General features: G+C 43.2%; 1 protein-coding gene across 2 annotated transcripts in view; it reads right to left on the reverse strand.

The window, feature by feature from the left end:
- The window catches only part of kif6 (kinesin family member 6), a 204,758-nt gene extending 187,477 nt beyond the window's left edge, over positions 1-17,281 (reverse strand). For both annotated transcript variants that reach the window (XR_006084703.1, XM_024439629.2), the window contains exons 1-3: positions 17,074-17,281; positions 12,229-12,338; positions 9,203-9,277 (exon numbers count right to left, since the gene is read on the reverse strand). Coding sequence is in view for 1 of the 2 variants with exons in the window: in XM_024439629.2 (XP_024295397.1) it covers positions 9,203-9,277; positions 12,229-12,338; positions 17,074-17,172 (284 nt within the window). In the remaining variant the exon portion in view is untranslated. The remainder of the gene's footprint in view (positions 1-9,202; positions 9,278-12,228; positions 12,339-17,073) is intronic.
- Positions 17,282-23,067: the final 5,786 nt, after the last annotated feature.

A 23,067-nucleotide genomic window follows, 5' to 3' on the forward strand; every position in this document is an offset into this window, starting at 1 on the left:
AGGCTAACATTAGTTAGCTAATTAATTTGCATAAGGTGTATATTAATAATTATAGAGTTAATATAAGTAGAAATGCAATCATAATTGACTGTAGCACATATAAAGCACCCAACAAGCTACTGGTGGCTGAAAACACTATCGTCATGACGAACGAGTGACGAATTTCCAGACAAGGGCGGTCCATTTAAAATGAATTCCTTCCTCCCTAGCCCCTTGCCTTGCAAGTGTAAACTCGTCAGACATCATGATGCGTTTGGAGGAAAAAGTGGGAGGCTTGCAAGCAGAATAACATCATCCCAACCGTGAAGCACGGGGGTGGCAGCATCATGTTGTGAGGGTGCTTTGCTGTAAGAGGGACTGGTGCACTTCCCAAAATAGATGGCATCATGAGGCAGGAAAAGTATGTGGATATATTGAAGCAAGATCTCAAGACATCAGTCTGGAAGTTAAAGCATGGTCGCAAATGGGTCTTCTAAATGCACAATGACCCCAAGCATACTTCCAAAGTTATGGCAAAATGGCTTAAGGACAACAATGTCAAGGTATTGGATTGGCCATCACAAAGCCCTGACCTCAATCCCATAGAAAATGTGTGGGTAGAACTGAAAAAGCGTGTGCGAGAAAGGAGGTCTACAAACCTGAATCAGTTATACCAGCTGTCAGGAGGAATGGGCCAAAATTCACCCAACTTATTGTGGGAAGCTTGTGGAAGGCTACCTAAAATGTTTAACCCAGGTTAAACTATTTAAAGGCTAAGTTACCAAATAGTAATTGAGTGTATGTAAACTTCTGACCCACTGGGAATGTGATAAAAGCTGAAATAAATAATTCTCTCTACTATTATTCTGACATTTCACATTCCTAAACTAAAGTGGTGGTCTTTTATTTGAACTAAGACAGGGACTTTTTTCTAGGATTAAATGTCAGGAATTGTCTAAAACTGAGTTTAAATGTATTTGGCTAAGGTGTATGTAAACTTCCAACTTCAACTGTATATAGCTCTGGAGAAAATTAAGAGACCACCGCAAAATTATCAGTTTCTCTGGTTTTACTATTTCTAGGTATGTATTTGGATCAAATGATCATTTTTGTTTTATTCTATGAACTACTAACAACATTTCTCCAAAATCCAAATAAAAATATTGTTATTTAGAGCATTTATTTGCAGAAAATGACAACTGGTCAAAATAACAAAAAAAAGATGCAGTGTTGCCAGACCTTGAATAATGCAAAGAAAATAAGTTCATATTCATTTTTAAACAACACAATGCTAATGTTTTAACTTAGGAAGAGTTCAGAAATAAATATTTGATGGAATAACCCCGATTTCCAATCACAGCTTTCATGCGTCTTTGCATGCTCTCCACCAGTCTTTCACATTGATGTTGGGTGACTTTATGGCCCTCCTGGCGCAAAAATTCAAGCAGCTCGGCTTTGTTTGATGGCTTGTGACCATCCATCTTCCTCTTGGTCTGTATATCCCTTTTTACATTTATACTTTATGTAGACAGTTGGAAGCAGAGGGGAAGACAGGCAAGTGGGAGAACAGTAGGAAGGGTGGATTTGGGGTTGAACCCAGGGGTACTACTCTAGAGTGGGGAACGTTACCCCTCCACCCCCACACTAATGTAAAAAATTGTGTTTTGGGGGCTACATGTAAGAGAATAATCTTGAGAGAAACACCCTTCTCAGCAATAGCCTAGTTTACCAATTCTGGAAATGAGAAGTAAAAAAGCATCCAAATGTAGGTGTGATACATATGAAGTAAGAAAATGCGTATGTTGTGTCATCCATGGCTCTTCAACACTTGAATTTGCTGACCACTTCAATGTGTCCATAATATTGTCATCATTTTCTTATACATTCCATCGCCATTCATCACCAATGGGGGGGGCAACATCAACAGGGCTACTCACACCTCTGATTTAACCACTGGCGAGACTGGATTTAAAAAGGTTAAGACCTTCAGGAATCTAGAACATTCCATTAGATCGCCGTAAATGTGAATCGAAAATCTGAATTCAACAGCTGAAGAAGAAATGTCTCACATTGGAGAAAGACAACTCATGGTTTGAATCAGTGCCCCAGAATGACATGGGGCTACATCCTGGCCCTGAAGCCGGAATCTATATGCTGGTAACTTTTTGAAGAGTAACCGAAGACAGAAGGCTATGGTCTGAGTCAGGACAAAGATATTTGAGCCCTGAGTCAACACAGACATCTCACATGTTGTTTATGTCTCCTAATACTGACGATAATTAAAAGCACTTGCATATTCCATAAATACCCCTATTATGAGTAAGAGGTGGAATTAGGACTAGAGCGCAAGGGAGAGAGAGAGAAATTGAGCAGGGCAGGGGAGGAGAAAGGAAGAGAGAGAGAGAGAGAAACATCATTCAGATAACAACATCAAGACCTACATTTGATCGCAGGAAATTCCAAGTAAATGCTCTAGTCTTTGCCTTTCTCCCTTGGGGAGCAAACCCCGAATTAGCCTAACCTTAGGACAAGGGAAAAGCTCTCAGATACCATGTAAGAAGAGTAGCCAACCTCTGCCAAGTTTGAAAATACTTGATTTGAGAGATTGACAATGATAAGATTAACATTTTATATCAGCGGTAAATTATGCTGATTTGACCACTGAGTGTGCCATCAATTAAAAAGAGCTAAACTCAGCAAAAAAAGAAACGTCCCTTTTTCAGGACCCTGTCATTCAAAGACAATTTGTAAAAATCCAAATAACTTCACAAATCTTCATTGTAAAGGGTTTAAACACTGTTTCCCAAGCTTGCTCAATGAACCACAAACAATTACTGAACATGAACCTGTGGAACGGTCATTAAGACACTAACAGATTACAGACGGGAGGCAATTAAGGTCACAGTTATGAAAACTTAGGACATGAAAGAAGCATTTCTACTGACTCTGAAAAACACCAAAAGAAAGATAGCCAGGGTCCCTGCTCATCTGCGTGAACGTGCCAAAGGCATGCTGCAAGGAGGCATGAGGCCTGCAGATGTGGCCAGGGCAATAAATTGCCATGTCTGTACTGTGAGACTCCTATGAAAGCGCTACAGAGAGACAGGACGGAAAGCTGATCATCCTCGCTGTGGCAGTCCACGTGTAACAACAGCTGCACAGGATCATTCGAACATCACACCTGCGGGACAGGTACAGGATGGCAACAACAACTGCCCGAGTTACACCAGGAACACACAATCGCTCCATCATGGCTCAGACTGTCCGCAATAGGCTGAGAGAGGCTGGACTGAGGGCTTGTAGGCATGTTGTAAAGCAGGCATCACCGGCAACAACCCCACCGGCAACAACATCGCCTATGGGCACAAACCCACCGTTGCTGGATCAGACAGGACTGGCAAAAAGTGCTTTTCACTGACGAGTCACGGTTTTGTCTCACATGGGGTAATGGTAGGATTCACGTTTATCGTCGAAGGAATGAGCGTTACGCTGAGGCCTGTACTCTGGAGCGGGATCGATTTGGAGGTGGAGGGTCTGTCATGGCCTGGGGCTGTGTGTCACAGCATCATCGGACTGATATTGTTGACATTGCAGGCAATCTCAATGCTGTGCGTTACAGGGAAGACATCCTCCTCCCTCATGTGGTACCCTTCCTGCAGGCTCTACCTGACATGACCTTCCAGCATGACAATGCCCCCAATCCATACTGCTCGTTCTGTGCATGATTTCCTGCAAGACAGGAATGTCAGTGATCTGCCATGGCCAGTGAAGAGCCCGGATCTCAATCCTATTGAACACGTCTGGGACCTATTGGATTGGAGGGTGAGGGCTAGGGCCATACCCCCAGAAATGTCCGGGGACTTGCAGAGGCCTTGTTGGAAGAGTGGGGTAACATCTCACAGCAAGAACTGGCAAATCTGGTGCAGTCCATGAGGAGAAGATACACTGCAGTACTTAATGCAGCTGGTGGCCACACCAGATACTGACTGTTACTTTTGATTTTGATCCCCCCCCCCTTTGTTCAGAGACACATTATTCAATTTCTGTTAGTCACATGTCCATGGAACTTGTTCAGTTTATGTCTCAGTTGTTGAATCTTGTTATGTTCATACAAATATTTACACATGTTAAGTTTGCTGAAAATAAACACAGTTGACAGTGAGAGGACGTTTCTTTTTTGCTGAGTTTATGTGAGTCATTGATAATACTCTAAATTGTCCAATTCCCAAAATGTAACATATATCGTATCAAAACAAGCCAGTTATCTAATAGGCTAGCCTACATCTGTGGTTAACAACCTTTTCTGAGTCAAGATCACTTTAAGTCCAAATGAAAGCTGAGATCTACCCCTCCGAATTGAATTTTAAAAACATGACTTAAAAAGCATAAGCAATACTAACCAACTAAAAACTGGTTAATTGGCTAATGTTGAGGTTTGTGCACTAGGCTAAATAGGCCCGATATATTTCTTGGCTACACCTGAATTGCCCTGCCAATGTTGTTCTTCTCAGAACACTGAGATTATATATACAGTACCAGTCAAAAGTTTGGACATACCTATTCATCTATGTTTTAACTATTTTCTACATTGTAGTCAACACATCAAAACTATGAAATAACACACATGGAATCATGTAGTAGGCAAAAAAAGAGTTCAAATCAAAATATATTTTATATTTGAGATTCTTCAAAAGTAGCCACCCTGTGCCTTGATGACAGCTTTGCACACTCATGGCATTCTCTCAACCAGCTTCATGAGGTAGTCACCTGGAATGCATTTCAATTAATGGGTGTGCCTTGTTAAAAGTTAATTTGTGGAATTTCTTTCCTTCTTCTTAATGCGTTTCAGCCAATCAGTTGTGTTGTGACAAGGTAGGAGGGTATACAGTCTTTTACCCTATTTGGTAAAAGACCATGTCCATATTATGGCAAGAACAGCTCAAATAAGCAAAGAGAAATGACAGTCCATCATTACTGTAAGACATGAAGGTCAGTCAATATGGAAAATTTCAAGAACTTTGAAAGTTTTTTCAAGTGCAGTCGCAAAAACCATCAAGCGCTATGATGAAACTGGCGTTCATGAGGACCACAATAGGAAAGGAAGACCCAGAGTTACCTATACTGCAGAGGATAACAGTTACCAGCCTCAGAAATTGCAGCCCAAATTAATGCTTCAGAGTTCAAGTAACAGAAACATCAACCGTTCAGAGGAGACTGCGTGAATCAGGCCATCATGGTCGAATTGCTGCAATGAAACCACTACAAAAGGACACCAATAAGAAGAAGAGGTAACTTAAGGGAAACTTAAATCAGTTCTACCAAATATCTATCAACATGTTAAATGTGCAACCAGAGGGGAAAACAATTCAAGATCACCTGTACAAGACACACAGAGACGCGTACAAAGCTCTCCCTCGCCCTCCATTTGGTAAATCTAACCACAACTCTATCCTCCTGATTCCTGCTTACAATAAAAAATTAAAGCAGAAAGCACCAGTGCCTTGGTCTATAAAAAAGTGGTCAGATGAAGCAGATGCTAAACTACAGGACTGTTTTGCTATCACAGACTGGAACATGTTCCGGGATTCTTCCAATGACATTGAGGAATACACCACATCAGTAACTGGCTTTATCAATAAGTGCATCGAGGACATCGTCCCCACAGTGACTGTATGTACATACCCCAACCAGAAGCCATGGATTACAGGCAACATTCACACTGAGCTAAAGGGTAGAGCTGCCGCTTTCAAGGTGCGGGACTCTAACCCGGAAGCTTACAAGAAATCCCGCTATGCCCTGCGACGAACCATCAAACAGGCAAAGCGTCAATAAAGGGCTAAGATTGAATCATACTACACCGGCTCCGACGCTCGTCGGATGTGGCAGGGCTTACAAACTATTGCAGACTACAAAGGGAAGCACAGCCACGAGCTACCTTGTGACACGAGCTTACCAGACGAGCAAAATCACTTCTATGCTCGCTTCGAGGCAAGCAACACTGAGGCATGCATGAGAGCATCAGCTGTTCTGGACGACTGTGTGATCACGCTCTCCGTAGCCGACGTGAGTAAGACCTTTAAACAAGTCAACATACACAAGGCTGCGGGGTCAGATGGATTACCGTCTACTCCAGGCATGTGCTGACCAACTGGCAGGTGTCTTCACTGACATTTTCAACATGTCCCTGAATGAGTCTGTAATACAAACATGTTTCAAACAGAACACCATAGTCCCTGTGCCCAAAAACACAAAGGCAACCTGCCTAAATGACTACAGACTCGTAGCACTCATGTCCGTAGCCATTAATTGCTTTGAAAGGCTGGTAATGGCTCACATCAACACCATCATCCCAGAAACCCTAGACCCGTTCCAATTTGCCCACCACCCAAACAGATCCACAGATGATGCAATCTCTACTGCACTCCACACTGCCCTTTCCCACCTGGACAAAAGGAACACCTATGTGAGAATGCTATTCATAGACTACAGTTCAGCGTTCAACACCATAGTACCCTCAAAGCTCATCACTAAGCTAAGGAACCTGGGACTAAACACCTCCATCTGCAACTGGATCCTGGACTTCCTGACGGGCCGCTCCCAGGTGGTGAGGGTGGGTAGCAACACATCTGCCACGCTGATCCTAAACACTGGAACTCCCCAGGCATGCATGCTTAGTCCCCTCCTGTACTCCCTGTTCACCAATGACTGCTTGGCAGGCACAACTCCAACACCATCATTAAGATTGCAGACGACACAACAGTGGTAGGCCTGATCACCGACGAGACAGCCTATAGGAGGTCAGAGACCTGGCGGGGTGGTGCCAGAATAACAACCTATCCCTCAACATAACCAAGACTAAGGAGATGATTGTGGACTACAGGAAAAGGAGCACCAAGCACGCCCCCATTGTCATCGACGGGGCTGTAGTGGAGCAGGTTGAGAGCTTCAAGTTCCATGGTGTCCACATCAACAACAAACTAGAATGGTCCAAACACACCAAGACAGTCGTGAAGAGGGCACAACAAAGCCTATTTCCCCTCAGGAAACTAAAAAGATTTGGCATGGGTCCCCAGATCCTCAAAAGGTTCTATGGCTGCAACATCGAGAGCATCCTGACCGGTTACATCACTGCCTGGTACGGCAATTGCTCGGCTTCCGACCGCAAGGCACTTTGCTCGGCTTCCGCTCCTTGAAAGCGGCAGCTCTACCCTTTAGCTCAGTGCAGATGATGCCTGTAATCCATGGCTTCTGGTTGGGGTATGTACGGTCACTGTGGGGATGACGTCATCAATGTACTTATTGATGAAGCCAGTGACTGTAGTCCTCAATGCCATCGGAAGTATCCCGAAACATATTCCAGTCTGAGTTAGCAAAACAGTCCTGTAACTTAGCATCTGCATCCTCTGACCCCTTCCTTATTGAGCGAGTCAAATGGTACTTCCTGCTTTAGTTTTTGCTTGTAAAAAAGAAAGCAGGAGGATAGAGTTACGGTCAGATTTGCCAAATGGGGGGCGGGCTTTGTACGAGTCTCTGTGTGTGGATTTAATGTGGTCTCAAGTTTTTTTCCCTCTGGTTGCACATTTAACATGCTGGTAGACATTAGTGAAAATGGATTTAAGTTTCCATACATTAAAGTCCCCGGCCACTTGAAGTGCCGCCTCTGGATGAGCATTTCTTGTTTGCTTATGGCCCTATACAGCTTGTTGAGTGCCGTCTTAGTGCCAGCATCGGATTGTTGAAAAATATAGATGAAAAGTCTTGGTAAATAGTGTGGTCTACAGCAATCAGAAGATACTCTACCTCAGGCGAGCAAAACCTTAAAATTAGATTTTGTGCACCAGCTGTTATTAACAAATAGACAGACTGCAACCCCTTGTCTTAACAGACGCAGCTGTTCCATCTTGCCGAAGGAACGAAAACCCCGCCAACTGTATGTTATCCATGTCGTCATTCTGCCACAACTCTGTGAAACATAATATTTTACAGTTTTTAAATTCCTGTTGGTAAGATATCCTTGATCAGAGCTCATCCATTTTGTTATCCAATGATTGCACGTTGGATAATAAGACTGATGATAGAAGGGGTTTACGCACTCGAATTCTCAGAAGGCGGCCCAACCTCCGACCCCTTTTCTCCATCTTTTCTTCACGCAAATGATGGGGATTTGGACCAGTTCCCGAGAAAGCAGTATCTCCTTCGCGTCGGACTCGTTAAAGAAAAAATCTTCGTCCAGTTCGAGGTGAGTAATCACAAAAGTTATTTTTGGTCATAAGTGACAGAAGCAGCAACATTATGTACAAAATAAGTAAAATAATAAGTTACAAACAATGTGAAAAATAGCACAGAAATGGTGGTTTACTGGTAAACTTCAAACATTTCCTGTAATATACCCTCCCTTTGCAACCCTAGTCACAACTATTACTGAAGAGCACTAGAAATTAGGGAGGGGTAGCCCAATAACTGGGAAATCTACATATAGTAGCGCAAAAATGATGATGAGCTTCGGCGAAGGGTACCCGCTGCATTGCGGCGTAAGGCTTCTCGCATGCACAGGATAGCAGAGTATGCGACCCCATCTGCTAGCTCACCACTTTGTGGTTTGGACCGAAAATCACAGCCTCCCTTCATTTCCATCTCCGCACTAGCTCAGCTTACTGTCAGAGCAACGTGCTACCCGTCAACATGCCTGGCGAAGTCTATGTGGTCCAGGCCTTGCTGCAACATTGAACAGGGGTCCTAGCGGTGAACGAGTGGTGTGTAGGTGATCATTGTTCCTGAGCACTGTCTCAAGATCAGTTTTCCTTTCATTTTTTAGAGTTTGAGGTAAAGGAAGCTGATCCTAGATCTGTCATTAGTGGCTATCGGTTTTCAACCTATTTTTGGTGGAGAAGTTAGGCCCTGCTTAAACATTTCACCTGTATCTATAAGTCTAAGTAGTAATCTTGACTGGGAAGCACAGTTTAGAATAGAATGGACCACAGACAATGGAGAAAGCAACTGTACATGTGTTGAAAAACCCCAATAGGGATTCACACTGCCAAAACAGTGCCTGCCTACAATTGTTGGTAGTTTTCTTTTGGTCGTCCAGTTATTAGGTCTACCTTCGAGAATGTCAGATACCCAACACAGTAGCTTGTTAAAATGGTTAGCATGAAATTAGAACAAAACATTTCAAAGATTCACTCTAAACTTGAAGTTTAAAACAAGTTAAAGGGTGTCTCACCTGTCTGCCACTGGCTTGGCGATGGCTTCAAATATGTCCTCTTGCTTGACTGTTTGATCAAACACCTCTTGGAACCTGAAGGGAAGTGGGAAAATAAATTAGTTTCCCCACACTGTACTTTAAATAGAGGAGAAATCATTACTTCTATGCACAGCAGTTAATTAACACTTTGGACCGGGGTTACAGCCTGGACTGAAAATAATGTTCGGTAGAGATTCTCCTCTAAGCATGCTTTTTAGTCCAAATGTAGGCTTAATCGAAGTCCAGGAAACCAGCCCATGATCTCCAGTAGGCCAATACAATGGACAAGCAAAAAAAGGATTTTGAGACAAATATTTGAGACAAATATCAAATACCCAAAACGTGAACTGAAGAGCGTAACTCCTTAAAGGGGCAATCGGTCACCAGCTGCTGATTTGGTAAACAGCTGAGGGATGGGGATAGAGAAATGTAACCACTCTAAAATTCATAGACAGAGCTATGCTGCTATGTTGCTGCTATAACAGCCTCTACTTGTCCGGGAAGGCTGTCCATGAGATGTTGGAAAATTTCTGTTGGGACTTGCTTCCATTCAGCCACAAGAGCATTAGTGAGGTCAGGCACTGATGTTAGACCTGGCTCGCAGTCGGCGTTCCAATTCATCCCAAAGGTGTTCGATGGGGTTGAGGTCAGGGCTCTGTGCAGGCCAGTCAAGTTCTTCCACACCGATCTCAACAAACAATTTCTGTATGGACCTCGCTTTGTGCACGGGGGCATTGTCATGCTGGTACAGGAAAGGGCCTTCCCCAAACTGTTGCCACAAAGTTGGAAGCACAGAATATCATTGTATTCTGAAGCAATAAGATTTCCCTTCACTGGAACTAAGGAGCCTAGCCCGAACCATGAAAAACAGCCCCAGACCATTGTTCCTCCTCCACCAAACTTTACAGTTGGCACTATGCATTCAGGCAGGTAGCGTTTTCCTGGCATCTGCCATACCCAGAATCCTCTGTAAGACTGTGAAGTGTGATTCATCACTCCAGAGAACGCGTTTCCACTGCTCCAGAGTCCAATGGCGGCAAGCTTTACACCACTCCAGCCGACGCTTGGCATTGAGCATGGTGATCTTAGGCTTGTGAGGGTCTCCTCGGACTTGGAAACCCATTACATGAAGCTCCCGACTAACAGTTATTGTGCTCATGTTGCTTCCAGAGGCAGTTTGGAACTCGGTAGTGAGTGTTACAACCAAGGACAACCATTTTTACACACTACGTGCTTCAACATTCGGCGGTTCCATTTAATTTTTATTTTATTTCACCTTTATTTAACCAGGTAGGCTAGTTGAGAACAAGTTCTCATTTACAACTGCGACCTGGCCAAGATCAAGCAAAGCAGTTCAACACATACAACAACACAGAGTTACACATGGAATAAACAAACATACAGTCAATAAATACAATATAAAAAAGTCTATATACAGTGTGTGCAAATGAGGTAGGATAAGGGGGGTGAGGCAATAAATAGGTCATAGTGGCAAAAATTTTACAGTATGGCAAATTAAACACTGGGGTGATAGATGTGCAAGAAGATGAGTGTGCAAGTAGCGTTCTGTGACCTTGTGTGGGGCTACCACTTCACAACTGAGCTGTTGTTGTTCCTAGATGTTTCCACTTCACAAAAACAGCACGTACAGTTTACCAGGGCAGCTCTAGCAGGTCCGAAATTTTACCAACTGACTTGTTGGAAAGGTGGCATCCCTTGACTGTACCACATTGAAAGTCACTTTAAGGCCATTCTACTGCCAATGTTTGTCTATGGAGATTGCATGGCTGTGTGCAAAATTGTATACACCTGTCAGCAACAGGTCTGGCTGAAATAGCCGAATCCACTAATTTGAAGGGGTGTCTACATACTTTTCTTTATACAGTGTATTTCTAAGTTATATTATTCAAGAATAAACATATTACTTATATAAAAGTCCCAAAATCATTGTAGCAATCTCATTTACCCCTTTAAATGATTTTTAGGCTAAGTCATCTTCAAAGCCAGCCACACCCCAAATAATGTCCCTGGGAAGACGGGAAAGATCTATCGGGAGCAGTCCGCCCCTAATGCTCTTCCATGAGGGATTTTATTCCAACAGGCGCAAGGGAACTTCCGCAATCTATTAAAAGGCTGTTGTGGTTAAGAGGCCTCTCAATAGCCACGGCTGACTACAGAACTGTGAATTGAGGGCTTGGAAGCGTGGCATGAAGGGCTCTGCTCTGTATTATAAGGACAGCAGCCTTCACCGCCACAGTGAATCAGACATTGTATCTTTGCCATTAGGTAGGCCTATGTGAAAAGAGAAGTATGCCTATGCTTTTGTTGCCTGTTACACACACTCAATTATTCCACAGCTCTGTCGTTCACCACATACTTTAGTCTGAGACTGTCATCATTGAAGTTGTTTGTGGTGACGAGGGGCGTTTTACAAAACAAAGTCATTTGCAATTGGTTAAAGACGACCCAATCAGAGTATCAAAGCCAATGATCAAAGCCAAACCATTGTTTTCTGGACCAATCTGACGGACTATATATATATATTTTTGCATTCGGTGAAGGGTCGTGGGAGGTACTCAGATCCAGACTCATTGCGAAGAAGAAACTAACATTCGTGTTCGTGGTGTAGCGTTTGGCCAGACCAAGGAGTCTTGGTAGCCGGGCAAATGCTTTTGCACAGACACTCTGGCCTTATGTAGTTCTGTGGATATCCCGCTAACAACCAGAAGGAATTGATGAGCAACTATTTAGAGTAAGGCTTAAACGCAGGGGTAGGGTTAGAGCTAGTGGTTAAATCCATCCCAGCATGACCATACAGTGACAACCATATACCAGTGTCGGCTAAAATGCATTTTCATTCAACTTAAGAGCATGTCGCTGTGGTAGAAAACGTGTTGAAAGTCATAACCTAAGCCCCTACACCTGAGCCTTTAGGTTTTAAGCCTAATGACAATAGAAATACCATGATCCATGATGCATGTGATGTGTGTTTGCCCGATGCTCACCTGAACTTGTAGGTCTCCTTCTTGTTGTTTATGAAGCCGTCAGCCAGGTCCTTGGGTACCAGGAACTCCAGTATGGAACCCGCCGGCTCCCCATTGTCCACACAGTATACCTGAAGGAAGAACAGTGTTAGCTTGTTATTCTTGCGTTGTCAGACATCATTACGTATTGTAGCTAGGCCTAAACAGTTGTTGCAAGGCTAGCTTGTTAACAATAGACATAGGGCTATTTCAGAGAATAGAAATGCATTGTGGTCACACAGTGCTTGGCCCCACATGCAGTGTAGACTCAAATGATGCAATAATAGGCTAAATGGTACTCGCTACAGGCCTAGGTCTACAGTCTCTAGACTTTTAGAGAGATTAGCCTAACCCTGAGCTGAATGCCTACCTTTTAGGCTACACCCATACCGTACTGTACTATAGAACAGGACAGTGTGGTCATAGCTAAAAAGGGGGCAGAATTGTTGTATGAGACAAGGGCTGCATTCCAAACACTTAACAGACACACCCTCTCCCCTCAAACTAAGTGGACACTTCTGATGACCTATCATGACATCTGATGAGTTTACACTTGCAGGGCAAAGGCCGAGTGAGGAAGGAAGGTATCCATTTTAAATGGGCCACCCTTGCCCGGAAATTCGTCACTTGTTCGTGACAATAGTATTTTCAGCCACCGGTAGATTGTGGATGCTTTATATGCGCTAGTCAATTATGATTGCATGTCTACATATATTAACTATATCATTATTAATATACGCATAATGTCTGATAGCTAGCAAATGAATTGGCTAACTAACATTAGTCTGCCTAGCTACTTCTGAAGAAGGAAAAAAAAATATTTCTACAAATCCCAAAGCTAGCGAAACAAAAAAATCATTACTTTTACGAGACGTGTTTGTGCATTAGTAGCACAATTTCTAACTTATTTAAATTTGTTTCTACTTACACTTGTATGTTGACTCCATATTGATGTTTTAAGTTTGGGCGGACTTTACTTAGCGGATGTACAATCATCGTGAATTGAATTATGGGGCGTTTCAGGCCCCGAAGTGAACAGAACTGTACACTGGCAAACTCCATAAAAAACGAGGGCTAAGGGGCTTACGTTGCAAACTTCCCTTGCTTGGCTAATATTTTGAACCATTGTAAAATATGGCCGGGGGGGTCCCCCCAAGGCAAGGGTAAGTGGACGAGGGTGTGTATTTTATGAGTTTGAAAGGCAGCCAAGGAATCATAATGAAATAAGGCCAGGAGGGTTGGACATTAAATAATAGTGGGAGAAATGTAGCTAATCACAAATGATTGACAACAACAAGCATTCCAGGTAGCCATGTGGCTAGGCCTACCACTATCGAGCTCTAGGGTTGCGGTCAAAACACTTAACAGACACACCCTATTAGTGATGGGTCATTCGCGAACGAGTCGGCTCTAAGAACCGGCTCTGGTAGGTGAACGTTGGGAGCCGGCTCGCATATCAGAAGAGCTGAATCTATTCATTCAAAAAATAAGATATCAAAACATTGAAATGAATCAAATTAAATCATTCAAAGAACAGGAAATTAAATACAATAATATAGGCCTAAATGCTCAAGCGCACACATTCATTCTGTTCCTGTCAATCAGACACAATGTGTCAACCAATGAACCAAAGATGCGTGAGGGAGGGCAGAGCCAACTCACAGTCACACACTTAGCAGCCGAGGAGAGAGAGGAAGGACAGCTGTGAAAACAACAGCTGGAAAATGAGTCGGAAGCATAGTAGCATTTGGATGCATTTTAATAAGTAGACAATGTTAGAGCACAGTGTAGAATTTTCCAAAACAAAATCTCATAGAAAGCCGGATCTACGCACAACCTACACCGGCATATGCGAACTGTGCACACAACTGTGAAGCTAGCAGTAGCGGAGCTTCGAGAAACTAGCGGCCTGCTAGTGATAGTGGTGGAGCCAGCACCTCCACACGTGGAGATGTAGGCCTACTTGACTGAGTGGATACTCTGCGACCCACAGCAACGCAGTCTACGATAGACCAGTTTATGCCAAAGTCCATGTCTGTAGTAAAACAAGGCCAAATTGATATTGCATTGTCTAAAATGATTGCCACCAAGTTACATCCAATTTCAATCGTGGAGTACAGAAGTTTTAGTAATTAAAGCAATAGTCTAAATCCAATGTATTGATTCCAAGCAGGAAAACCCTTTCCTGGGGTTTTCACTTATTCCACAACTGCACTTATTCCACAACTGTGCGAGAGCACACAGGCTTCAGTGCGGGAAAGAGTCCAAAAAGCTACTGCAGTTTGCCTAACCACTGACTGCTGGACATCAAGGGTAACTTCTTCTTACATGTCAGTTACATGTCACTTCATTGAAGATTTTTCGATGTCTAGGTGTCTTCTGGACTGCTTTGAGTTCAGCGACAGACACACCTCAGAGAACTTGGCAGAGGAACTGTTGAGAGTGGCCAGAGAATGGCAAGTAGGTTGAAAAGTGGTCTGTTGTGTTAGCAACAATGCAGGTAACATAACCAAAGCCATGAAAATTTTCAAATGGACCCATCATCCATGTCTTGCCCACACAATCAACCTGATTGTAAGAGATGCTCTGAAGGTGATGAAGCCCACTGTGGACAAAGTGAAAGCAGCTGTGGAATACTTCCACAGGAGCACAGTAGGTGCTGAAAAACTAAAAAGTCTACACAACACCAGATGGGGATGCCTGAGCTGAGGACTAAACAAGACTGCACTACGAGGTGGAATTCAACATTTTATATGTTGAAGCTGTTTCTTGAGTCAAAGGATGCCATCATATCTACCCTGGCCATTGTCAATGCACCTGTTGATGCTCTGACCCAAGAGGAATGGGAGGTGGTGGAGGAGGTGTGCAGAGTCCTGGAACCCTTTGAGCAGGTCACTGTGGAGATCAGTGGAGAGTAGTAAGCAGTTATTACTACATCATTATTTAATCCAGTATTATATATGTATATGAGCAGTAGATGAGAATGTAGTATCAGTAGACAAAACATGAACCTGAACTAATAAGTTGCTGTTCTCTCTTTTCAGCTATGTGACAGCCTCAAAAATGATACTCCTGTGTAAGGGTCTGCAGCGAATCACAGCCAGCCACCAGAGAGAAGCAGATGTAACCACAGGACATGTGACAGAGTTGACGGACACCCTATGTTCATCAATGGACAGAAAGTTCCACAGAATGGAATATAATCACATGCTATCAGAAACCGCTGCACTTCACCACAGGTTTAAGAAGTTAGCCTTCAGTGATACCAGAGCGATTGATGAGGCTCTTCAAAGAATAACCTCAGCAGCAGGGAGGGACAGCCCCAGCAGTCAGCTGGCTCAGGCACTAGGGCAACAGGAAGAAGAGGGAGCAGTTGGAGCAGAAGCACCAGCAGTAGTGCCACAAACGTCTGCTGTTTGGATGCTGTTTGACGAGAGAGCAACTGGGGATGCAGCACGAAGGAATCCCTCAGCAGATGCCATAATGGAGGTCTGATCCTATTTGGTGGAGCCCCTCCTCCAAAGATCTGCAGATCCTCTGAGCTGGTGGAAGATCAAGGCCTCTGTCTACTAACGGCTTACCAAAGTCATGAAAGGGAGACAGCATAGTGTCCACATCCATTCCCTCTGAGAGGACAAATAATTACTGAGAGAATAAACTGTAACAGCCCCTCGAAAGTGAGGCAGCTTGTATTTCTGAATGCAAATCTCCCATAAAAGCAAAATATGGTCAGCATTACTGTGTGCTGCTGGTTATTACATGGCAATAAAGAAGAGAGAGAAAAGAGGGGCCAATTTAATGTTTTAAGTGGGATGCTGCAGTTTTGCACATTGTTATTTATTTTTTCTTTGATATGGTGCAATATTCTATTATACTGTTCAGATTGTAATCGCTTTGAATGTTTGGATTTATATGCATTTTGTTTTTATTACATTAAAAAGTTATACTTTAAATGCAAAGGTTTAATAGCATTCTTTTTCATAACAAACCAATGCATTTTTAAATACATTGTGGTTAAGGTAGAGTATAATTTCATTTAATATTTTAATGAGAATTGTTTTAACACCAATCATAGTCAAACTATCGCTAACTGTTTGACTTGAAAAAATACAAAACCAATTTTTTTAAAGAGCCGTTTGGGAGCCAAAAGAGCCGAGTTTTGGTAAACTGGAACAAGCTTGGAACCGGTTCACTGAAAAGAGCCGGAATGACCATCCCAACACCCTATCCCCTCAGCCCTCAAATTAAGTGAACACTTCTGATGACGTTTCATGATGTCTGGCGAGTATACACACTCCTGTTCCCACATGTACTTCCTGTCTTGATTTGTTGTTAATATTAAAAAATAAACACATGCAGGGCAAGGGGCGAGGAATGATTTTTAAATGGACCACCCTTGGCCGGAAATTCGTCACTTGTTCATCCCACGATGATTGTGTTTTCAGCCACCGGTAGCTTGTGGTTTCTTTATGTGCGCTACAGTCAATTATGAGTGCATGTCTACTTATATTAAATATATCATTATTAACATACGCCTACTGTATGATAGCTAGCAAATTAATTAGCTAACTAACTATAACGTTAGCCTGCCTTTATCCATGTTAGTCGAAGTTGAGCAGAAACAGGCAATTCTGACTGACTGGTAAACCTGTTTGCTAGCTAAGTAACTTGGCTAAGTAACCATGTGGATACCGCAGAGGGATAAAGCAAGCTGACCTATGCATAGTCAATTACTGTTAAACTCAACTCCACGATGTAACTCGTTACTTCACAAATTAGCCTATGCTGTGACCCAAATTAACCTTGCAAAAAATAAGATGCACTTACCGAGGCCGGTTTCTTTGTGGGTTTTACGCGGGCAAAGATCTGGATGCTCTGTTTTACCATTTTTTCTTCAACTGGGATCTGGGAATCATATGTTTTCATGCAAACACATTCACATTTGGATAACGTAAACAAACTTTTATGATGACTGCTCCACTCTAGTCAAGCCTTTTGGATTTGTTGTAGCAGTAGTTGCCAGGTGAGGAGTCACGTGATGTCGAGGGGCAATACACAGGGAATGTGATTGGTCATCTGTATCTTCTTCAATCGGGTTTAACGGCGGATGGTATCAAACGTTAATGGTGCATTACCGCCTCCAGCTGGACGGGGTATTAAATGTAAAAATAAAAACCATTGTATTGGGGAAAACGACATCATACGAAATTAGACAAATCAACTAACAAAAAACATCCCACATCTTCAATTACAGTCCATTACAAAATAGATCCCTATACAGCCTCAGGCTCCTGTGATGGCAGAACATTCGACTGAAATCACGAAGACGCCAAAAATGTTCAACTGCGTTCACAATAATTACAATTTTCTTATACTTCTCCGCTTGTACTGTACAGTTTATAACCATTGCAATAAATAATACAAAGTCCACCTTTTTAACATGTAGCGTTTCACTTTCCCCTGGTTGATGAGAAACCTTCACTAGGTCGTGGTGGCTCTCCTACCATTACTTCCTCGCCACTCGTTCCTTCCAATCTTCTCACACCTCCAGATAGGAGACATATGCTGGACACCCCACCCCTTGCCACCTCTGTCTCTTTCACCCTAACATGGCACTCCAGGAATTCAGGCACATGTTCACCTCCACAATTGCAGCATTTCACTTAATCTGCCATAAAATACTCTTCCCTTCTGCACACACTTGACACATGACCAAATATTTTACATTTATGACACTGAAGGGGCTTGTGCACAAAAGCTCTTACAGGGTATCTCATCAAACCTAACTTTTATAATAATTAAAAGAGAATACAACAAATAAAAAAACAAGCACATTCCTCAGCAGAGGTCCTCAATCAACACTCTGAACTGCCCGAAATGCACCAATACATACATTTGTAGAGAACTGTAGCAACATACATAATTTCCAGTTAGCCATCCTTGTGATTGGGTATGGCAACTTCTACTTCTAGGGGTTAGTAAAGATGTCTAGTAATGTGGGTTTTTGCAAAGGGCTTTACAAATAAATAAAACGCAGTGTTTCGACCTACGTTTAGTCAGAGGGCCATCCTACTTTCTGATAGAGCAAGCAGTGATGAATGAGTGCAAAACCTGTCAAATGTGTTAAAAACAAGGTGCACTATGTTAAACTGCATTATGTTGATAAGCTGTGTGATATAAGAGAATAGTGCGACAAGACTACCTTTCTATTTTTGTTTATGTGTGAGGATATTGTCTATTTAGTGTCTGTGAACAGGTTGAACTGACTCATTCAAATGATAATGATGCATATGGATGATGAGGAGATAACGTAGTGTTAACATTACTCACCTGATACTTCACAATGTATTCACTCAGCAATACACATTTTTAAAGTGTGGTTTCTGGTAGTGAAACAGCAGGTGGTGTGCAAATGTAGGTATATTAGTTGTTTTAACAAATATACCGGCTAAACATTGTTGTTATGGGGTTGTTTGAAACATTCCCCAGGGTTTCTATACTAAATTAATCTTCAGTGCATTATAAATGTGGCATTCTGTTAACCCACCCCTCTGTTACCTCATAATCACCCAACTCCCTGGGCTATGCTTTGGTTATTGTGAATGGAACTAATTCATGCATCCTGGTAACAGGATGCTTGAACTAGGTCAGAGATGGTCAGAGAGCTGGTTTTGCTTCATTTCATGTGAATTTGAGGTGCCTGCACAAACATCAGATAAGTGGAGTGAAATGTGTTGTTTTACAGGGTCAGCCATAGTAGTAGGGAGGGAGCAAATTAGGGTGCCTTGTTCAAAGATGTATCAACTGATATTTCACCTTGTTGGCTCAGGTATTTGAACCAGCAACCTTATGATTACTGGCCCAATACTCTAACCGCTAGGCTACTTACCACCTTTGTGTGTAGAAAAAAACCTAAGAGGAGCACTGAACAAATATATACTCTGTTGAATGCAAAGAGAGCCCATGAGGTCGCAGCCTTGTACCCAACCGATTAAGTCCCTCTTACTCAGTCATCGACAAGAACCGTGACCAGCCATTCTGGATCTCCTGCACACTTTGTGCTTGATTTGATTCTGTACGTTTTTGGGAGAGTGCAAAGTTGAGAATATAGTTTTAGAATCAAGGGAAGTCTGACTGTTTTGACTTCATACAGTATATTGTTTAAAGTATGACATTTGAGGGGAACAACTATTGGTGTGTGTTTGTGTATATCTGTGTAAATGTGTAGTTACAACAGTATGTCTGGTTGTAGCCTTGACACATTTCCATCTCCGGTTTCAGTGTTTGAATTGATGATTTTGGTATTTCACCTGAACCCTGGATGCCTCTCAAATACAGTATATCCTGCCAGGAAGCTAGCTACCACTCAAGCTGCATCACAACTGGCACCTCATTACCTATATAGCGCACTACTTTTCACCAGGGCCCATAGGGCTTGTAGGAAATAGGGTGTCATTTGGCACGTAGCACCAGTGGTACCACCAATAATACCATTGTTACTGTCACTGTGTGTGTGTGTGTGTGTGTAGTGTGTGTGTGTGTGTGTGTGTGTGTGTGTGTGTGTGTGTGTGTGTGTGTGTGTGTGTGTGTGTGTGTGTGTGTGTGTGTGTGTGTGTGTGTGTGTGTGTGTGTGCGTGCGTGTGTGTGTGTGTGAGAGAAAGAGATCCTATGTAATTCTAATTACTAATTATATGGGTATATCTATGAGGAGGTTTGTTTTTCTGGGCCAGGTTACCCCAGTGAGAGGAGTTTGAAGGGGTGGAAAGCGATTGCCTTCATTTTGGAACAGAGCTGCCTCCTGGGCCTGAGCCAGGAGCCGCTCTCTGACGGACGGCGAAGTTGGCTCAAAACAGAAGTGACGTAATTAAAACATTTACTATTTTCACATGTACAGTACCAGTCAAAAGTTTGAACACACTACTCATTCAAGGGTTTTTCTTTATTTTGACTATTTTCTACATTGTATAATAATAGTGAAGACGTCAAAACTATAAAATAACACATATGGAATCATGTAGTAACCACAAAAGTGTTAAACAAATCAAAATATATTTGAGATTCTTTGCCTTGATTACAGCTTTGCACACTCTTGGAATTCTCTCAACCAACTTCACCTGGAATGTTTTTCCAACCGTCTTGAAGGAGTTCCCACGTATGCTGAGCACTTGTTGGCTGTTTTTCCTTCACTCTGCGGTCCTCCCAAACCATCTCAATTGGGTTGAGGTTGGGTGACTGTGGAGGCCAGGTCATCTGATGCAGCACGGTCAGACACCGTGTTATGCGGTGATGCGCACTGTGTCTCCAGTGCGCATTCACAGCCCGGTGCGCTCTGTGCCAGCTCCTCGCATTTGCCGTGCTAGAGTGGGAATCCAGCCGGGACGGATTGTGCCGACTCAGCGGTCCTGGTCTCCAGTGCGTCTCCAGACCTCCAGTGCGCCTCCACGGCCCAGTATATCCTGCGCCGGCTCGACGCACTATGCCTCCATTGCGCCTTCATAGCCCAGGGCTTCCTGTGCCAGCTCTCCACCGAGCTAACTTTTGACAAGGCACACCTGTTATTGAAATGCATTCCAGGTATTTGTATTTGTATTTATTATGGATCCCCATTAGCTGCCAAGGCAGCAGCTACTCTTCCTGGGGTCCAGCAAAATTAAGGCAGTTTATACAATTTTTAAAACAGTACAATACATTTAAACTGTGTGCCCTCAGGCCCCTACTCCACCACTACCACATACTGTATATACAGTACAAAATCCATGTGTACGTGTGTGTATAGTGCGTATGCTATCGTGTGTGTGTGTGTGTGTGTGTGCCTATGTTTGTGTGGCTTCATGGTCCCCGCTGTTCTGTAAAGTGTTTTTTGAATCTGTTTTTTGAATCTAGTTTTACTGCTTGCATGAGTTACCTCATGTGGAATAGAGTTCCATGTAGTCATGGCTCTATTTAGTACTGTGCGCCTTCCATACTCTGTTCTGGACTTGTGACTGTGAAGAGACCTCTTGTGGCATGTCTTGTGGGGTATGCATGGGTGTCCGAGCTGTGCGCCAGTAGATCAAACAGACAGCTCGCTGCATTCAACATGTCAATACCTCTCCGAAATTCAAGCGGTGATGAAGTTAATCTCTCCTCCACTTTGAGCCAGGAGAGATTGACATGCATATTATTAATATTAGCTCTCTGTACCTCCCAGGGCCAGCCATGCTGCCCTGTTCTGAACCAATGGTAATTTTCATGAGTCCTTTTTTGTGGTAGCTGACGACACGATTGAACAGTAGTCCAGGTGCGACAAAACTAGGGCCTGTGGGACCTGCCTTGTTGACAGTGCTATCAAGAAGGTAGAGCAGCGCCTTATCATAGACATACAGTATATCACAAGAGTACTCTTCCACTCCTCCATGTAGACATCACGGAGCTGGTGGATGTTAGAGACCTTGCACTCCTCCACCTTTCGTTTGAGGATGCCCCACAGGTGCTCCATAGGGTTTAGGTCTGGAGACATGCTTGGCCAGTCCATCACCTTTACCCCCAGCTTCTTTAGCAAGGCAGTGGTCGTCTTGGAGGTGTGTTTGGGGTCGTTATCATGTTGGAATACTGCCCTGCGGCCCAGTCTCCGAAGGGAGGGGATCATGCTCTGCTTCAGTATGTCACAGTACAGTATGTCACATGTTGGCATTCATGGTTCCCTCAATGAACTGTAGCTCTCCAGTGCCGGCAGCACTCATGCAGCCCCAGACATGACACTCCCACCACCATGCTTGACTGTAGGCAAGACACACTTGTCTTTGTACTCCTCACCTGGTTTCCGCCACACACACTTGACAACCATCTGAGCCAAATAAGTTTATCTTGGTCTCATCAGACCACAGGACATGGTTCCAGTAATCCATGTCCTTTATCTGCTTGTCTTCAGAAAACTGTTTGCGGGCTTTCTTGTGCATCGTCTTTAGAAGAGGCTTCCTTCTGGGACGACAGCCATGCAGACCAATTTGATGCAGTGTATAGCGTATGGTCTGAGCACTGACAGGCTGACCCCCGACCCCTTCAACCTCTGCAGCAATGCTGGCAGCACTCATACGTCTATTTCCCAAAGACAACCTCTGGATATGACGCTGAGCACATGCACTCAACTTCTTTGGTCGACCATGGCGAGGCCTGTTCTGAGTGGAACCTGTCCAGTTAAACCGCTGTATGGTCTTGGCCACCGTACTGCAGCTCAGTTTCAGGGTCTTGGCAATCTTCTTATAGCCCAGGCCATCTTTATGTAGAGCAACAATTTTTTTTTTCAGATCCTCAGAGAGTTCTTTGCCATGAGGTGCCATGTTGAACTTCCAGTGACCAGTCAGTATGAGGGAGTGTGAGAGCGATGACACCAAATTTAACACACCTGCTCCCCATTCACACCTGAGGCCTTGTAACACTAACGAGTCACATGACACCGGGGAGGGAAAATGGCTAATTGGGCCCAATTTGGACATTTTCACTTAGGGGTGTACTCACTTTTGTTGCCAGCTGTTTAGACATTAATGGCTGTGTGTTGAGTTATTTTGAGGGCCCAGCAAATTTACACTGTTATACAAGCTGTACACTCACTACTTTACATTGTAGCAAAGTGTCATTTCTTCAGTGTTGTCACATGAAAAGATATACTCAAATATTTACAAAAATGTAAACAAAAATGTAAACTTTTGTGATATACTGTACTTCTCCCCATCTTAGCTACTGTTGTATCAACAATCCAGGGTAACTACAAGCTGTTTAGCCTCTTCAACTTGCTCAATTTCCACATTATTTATTAGAAGATTTAGTTGAGGGTTAGTCTTT

The sequence above is a fragment of the Oncorhynchus tshawytscha genome, linkage group LG12 (assembly GCF_018296145.1).
Source record: "Oncorhynchus tshawytscha isolate Ot180627B linkage group LG12, Otsh_v2.0, whole genome shotgun sequence".
Classification (NCBI taxonomy): domain Eukaryota; kingdom Metazoa; phylum Chordata; class Actinopteri; order Salmoniformes; family Salmonidae; genus Oncorhynchus; species Oncorhynchus tshawytscha.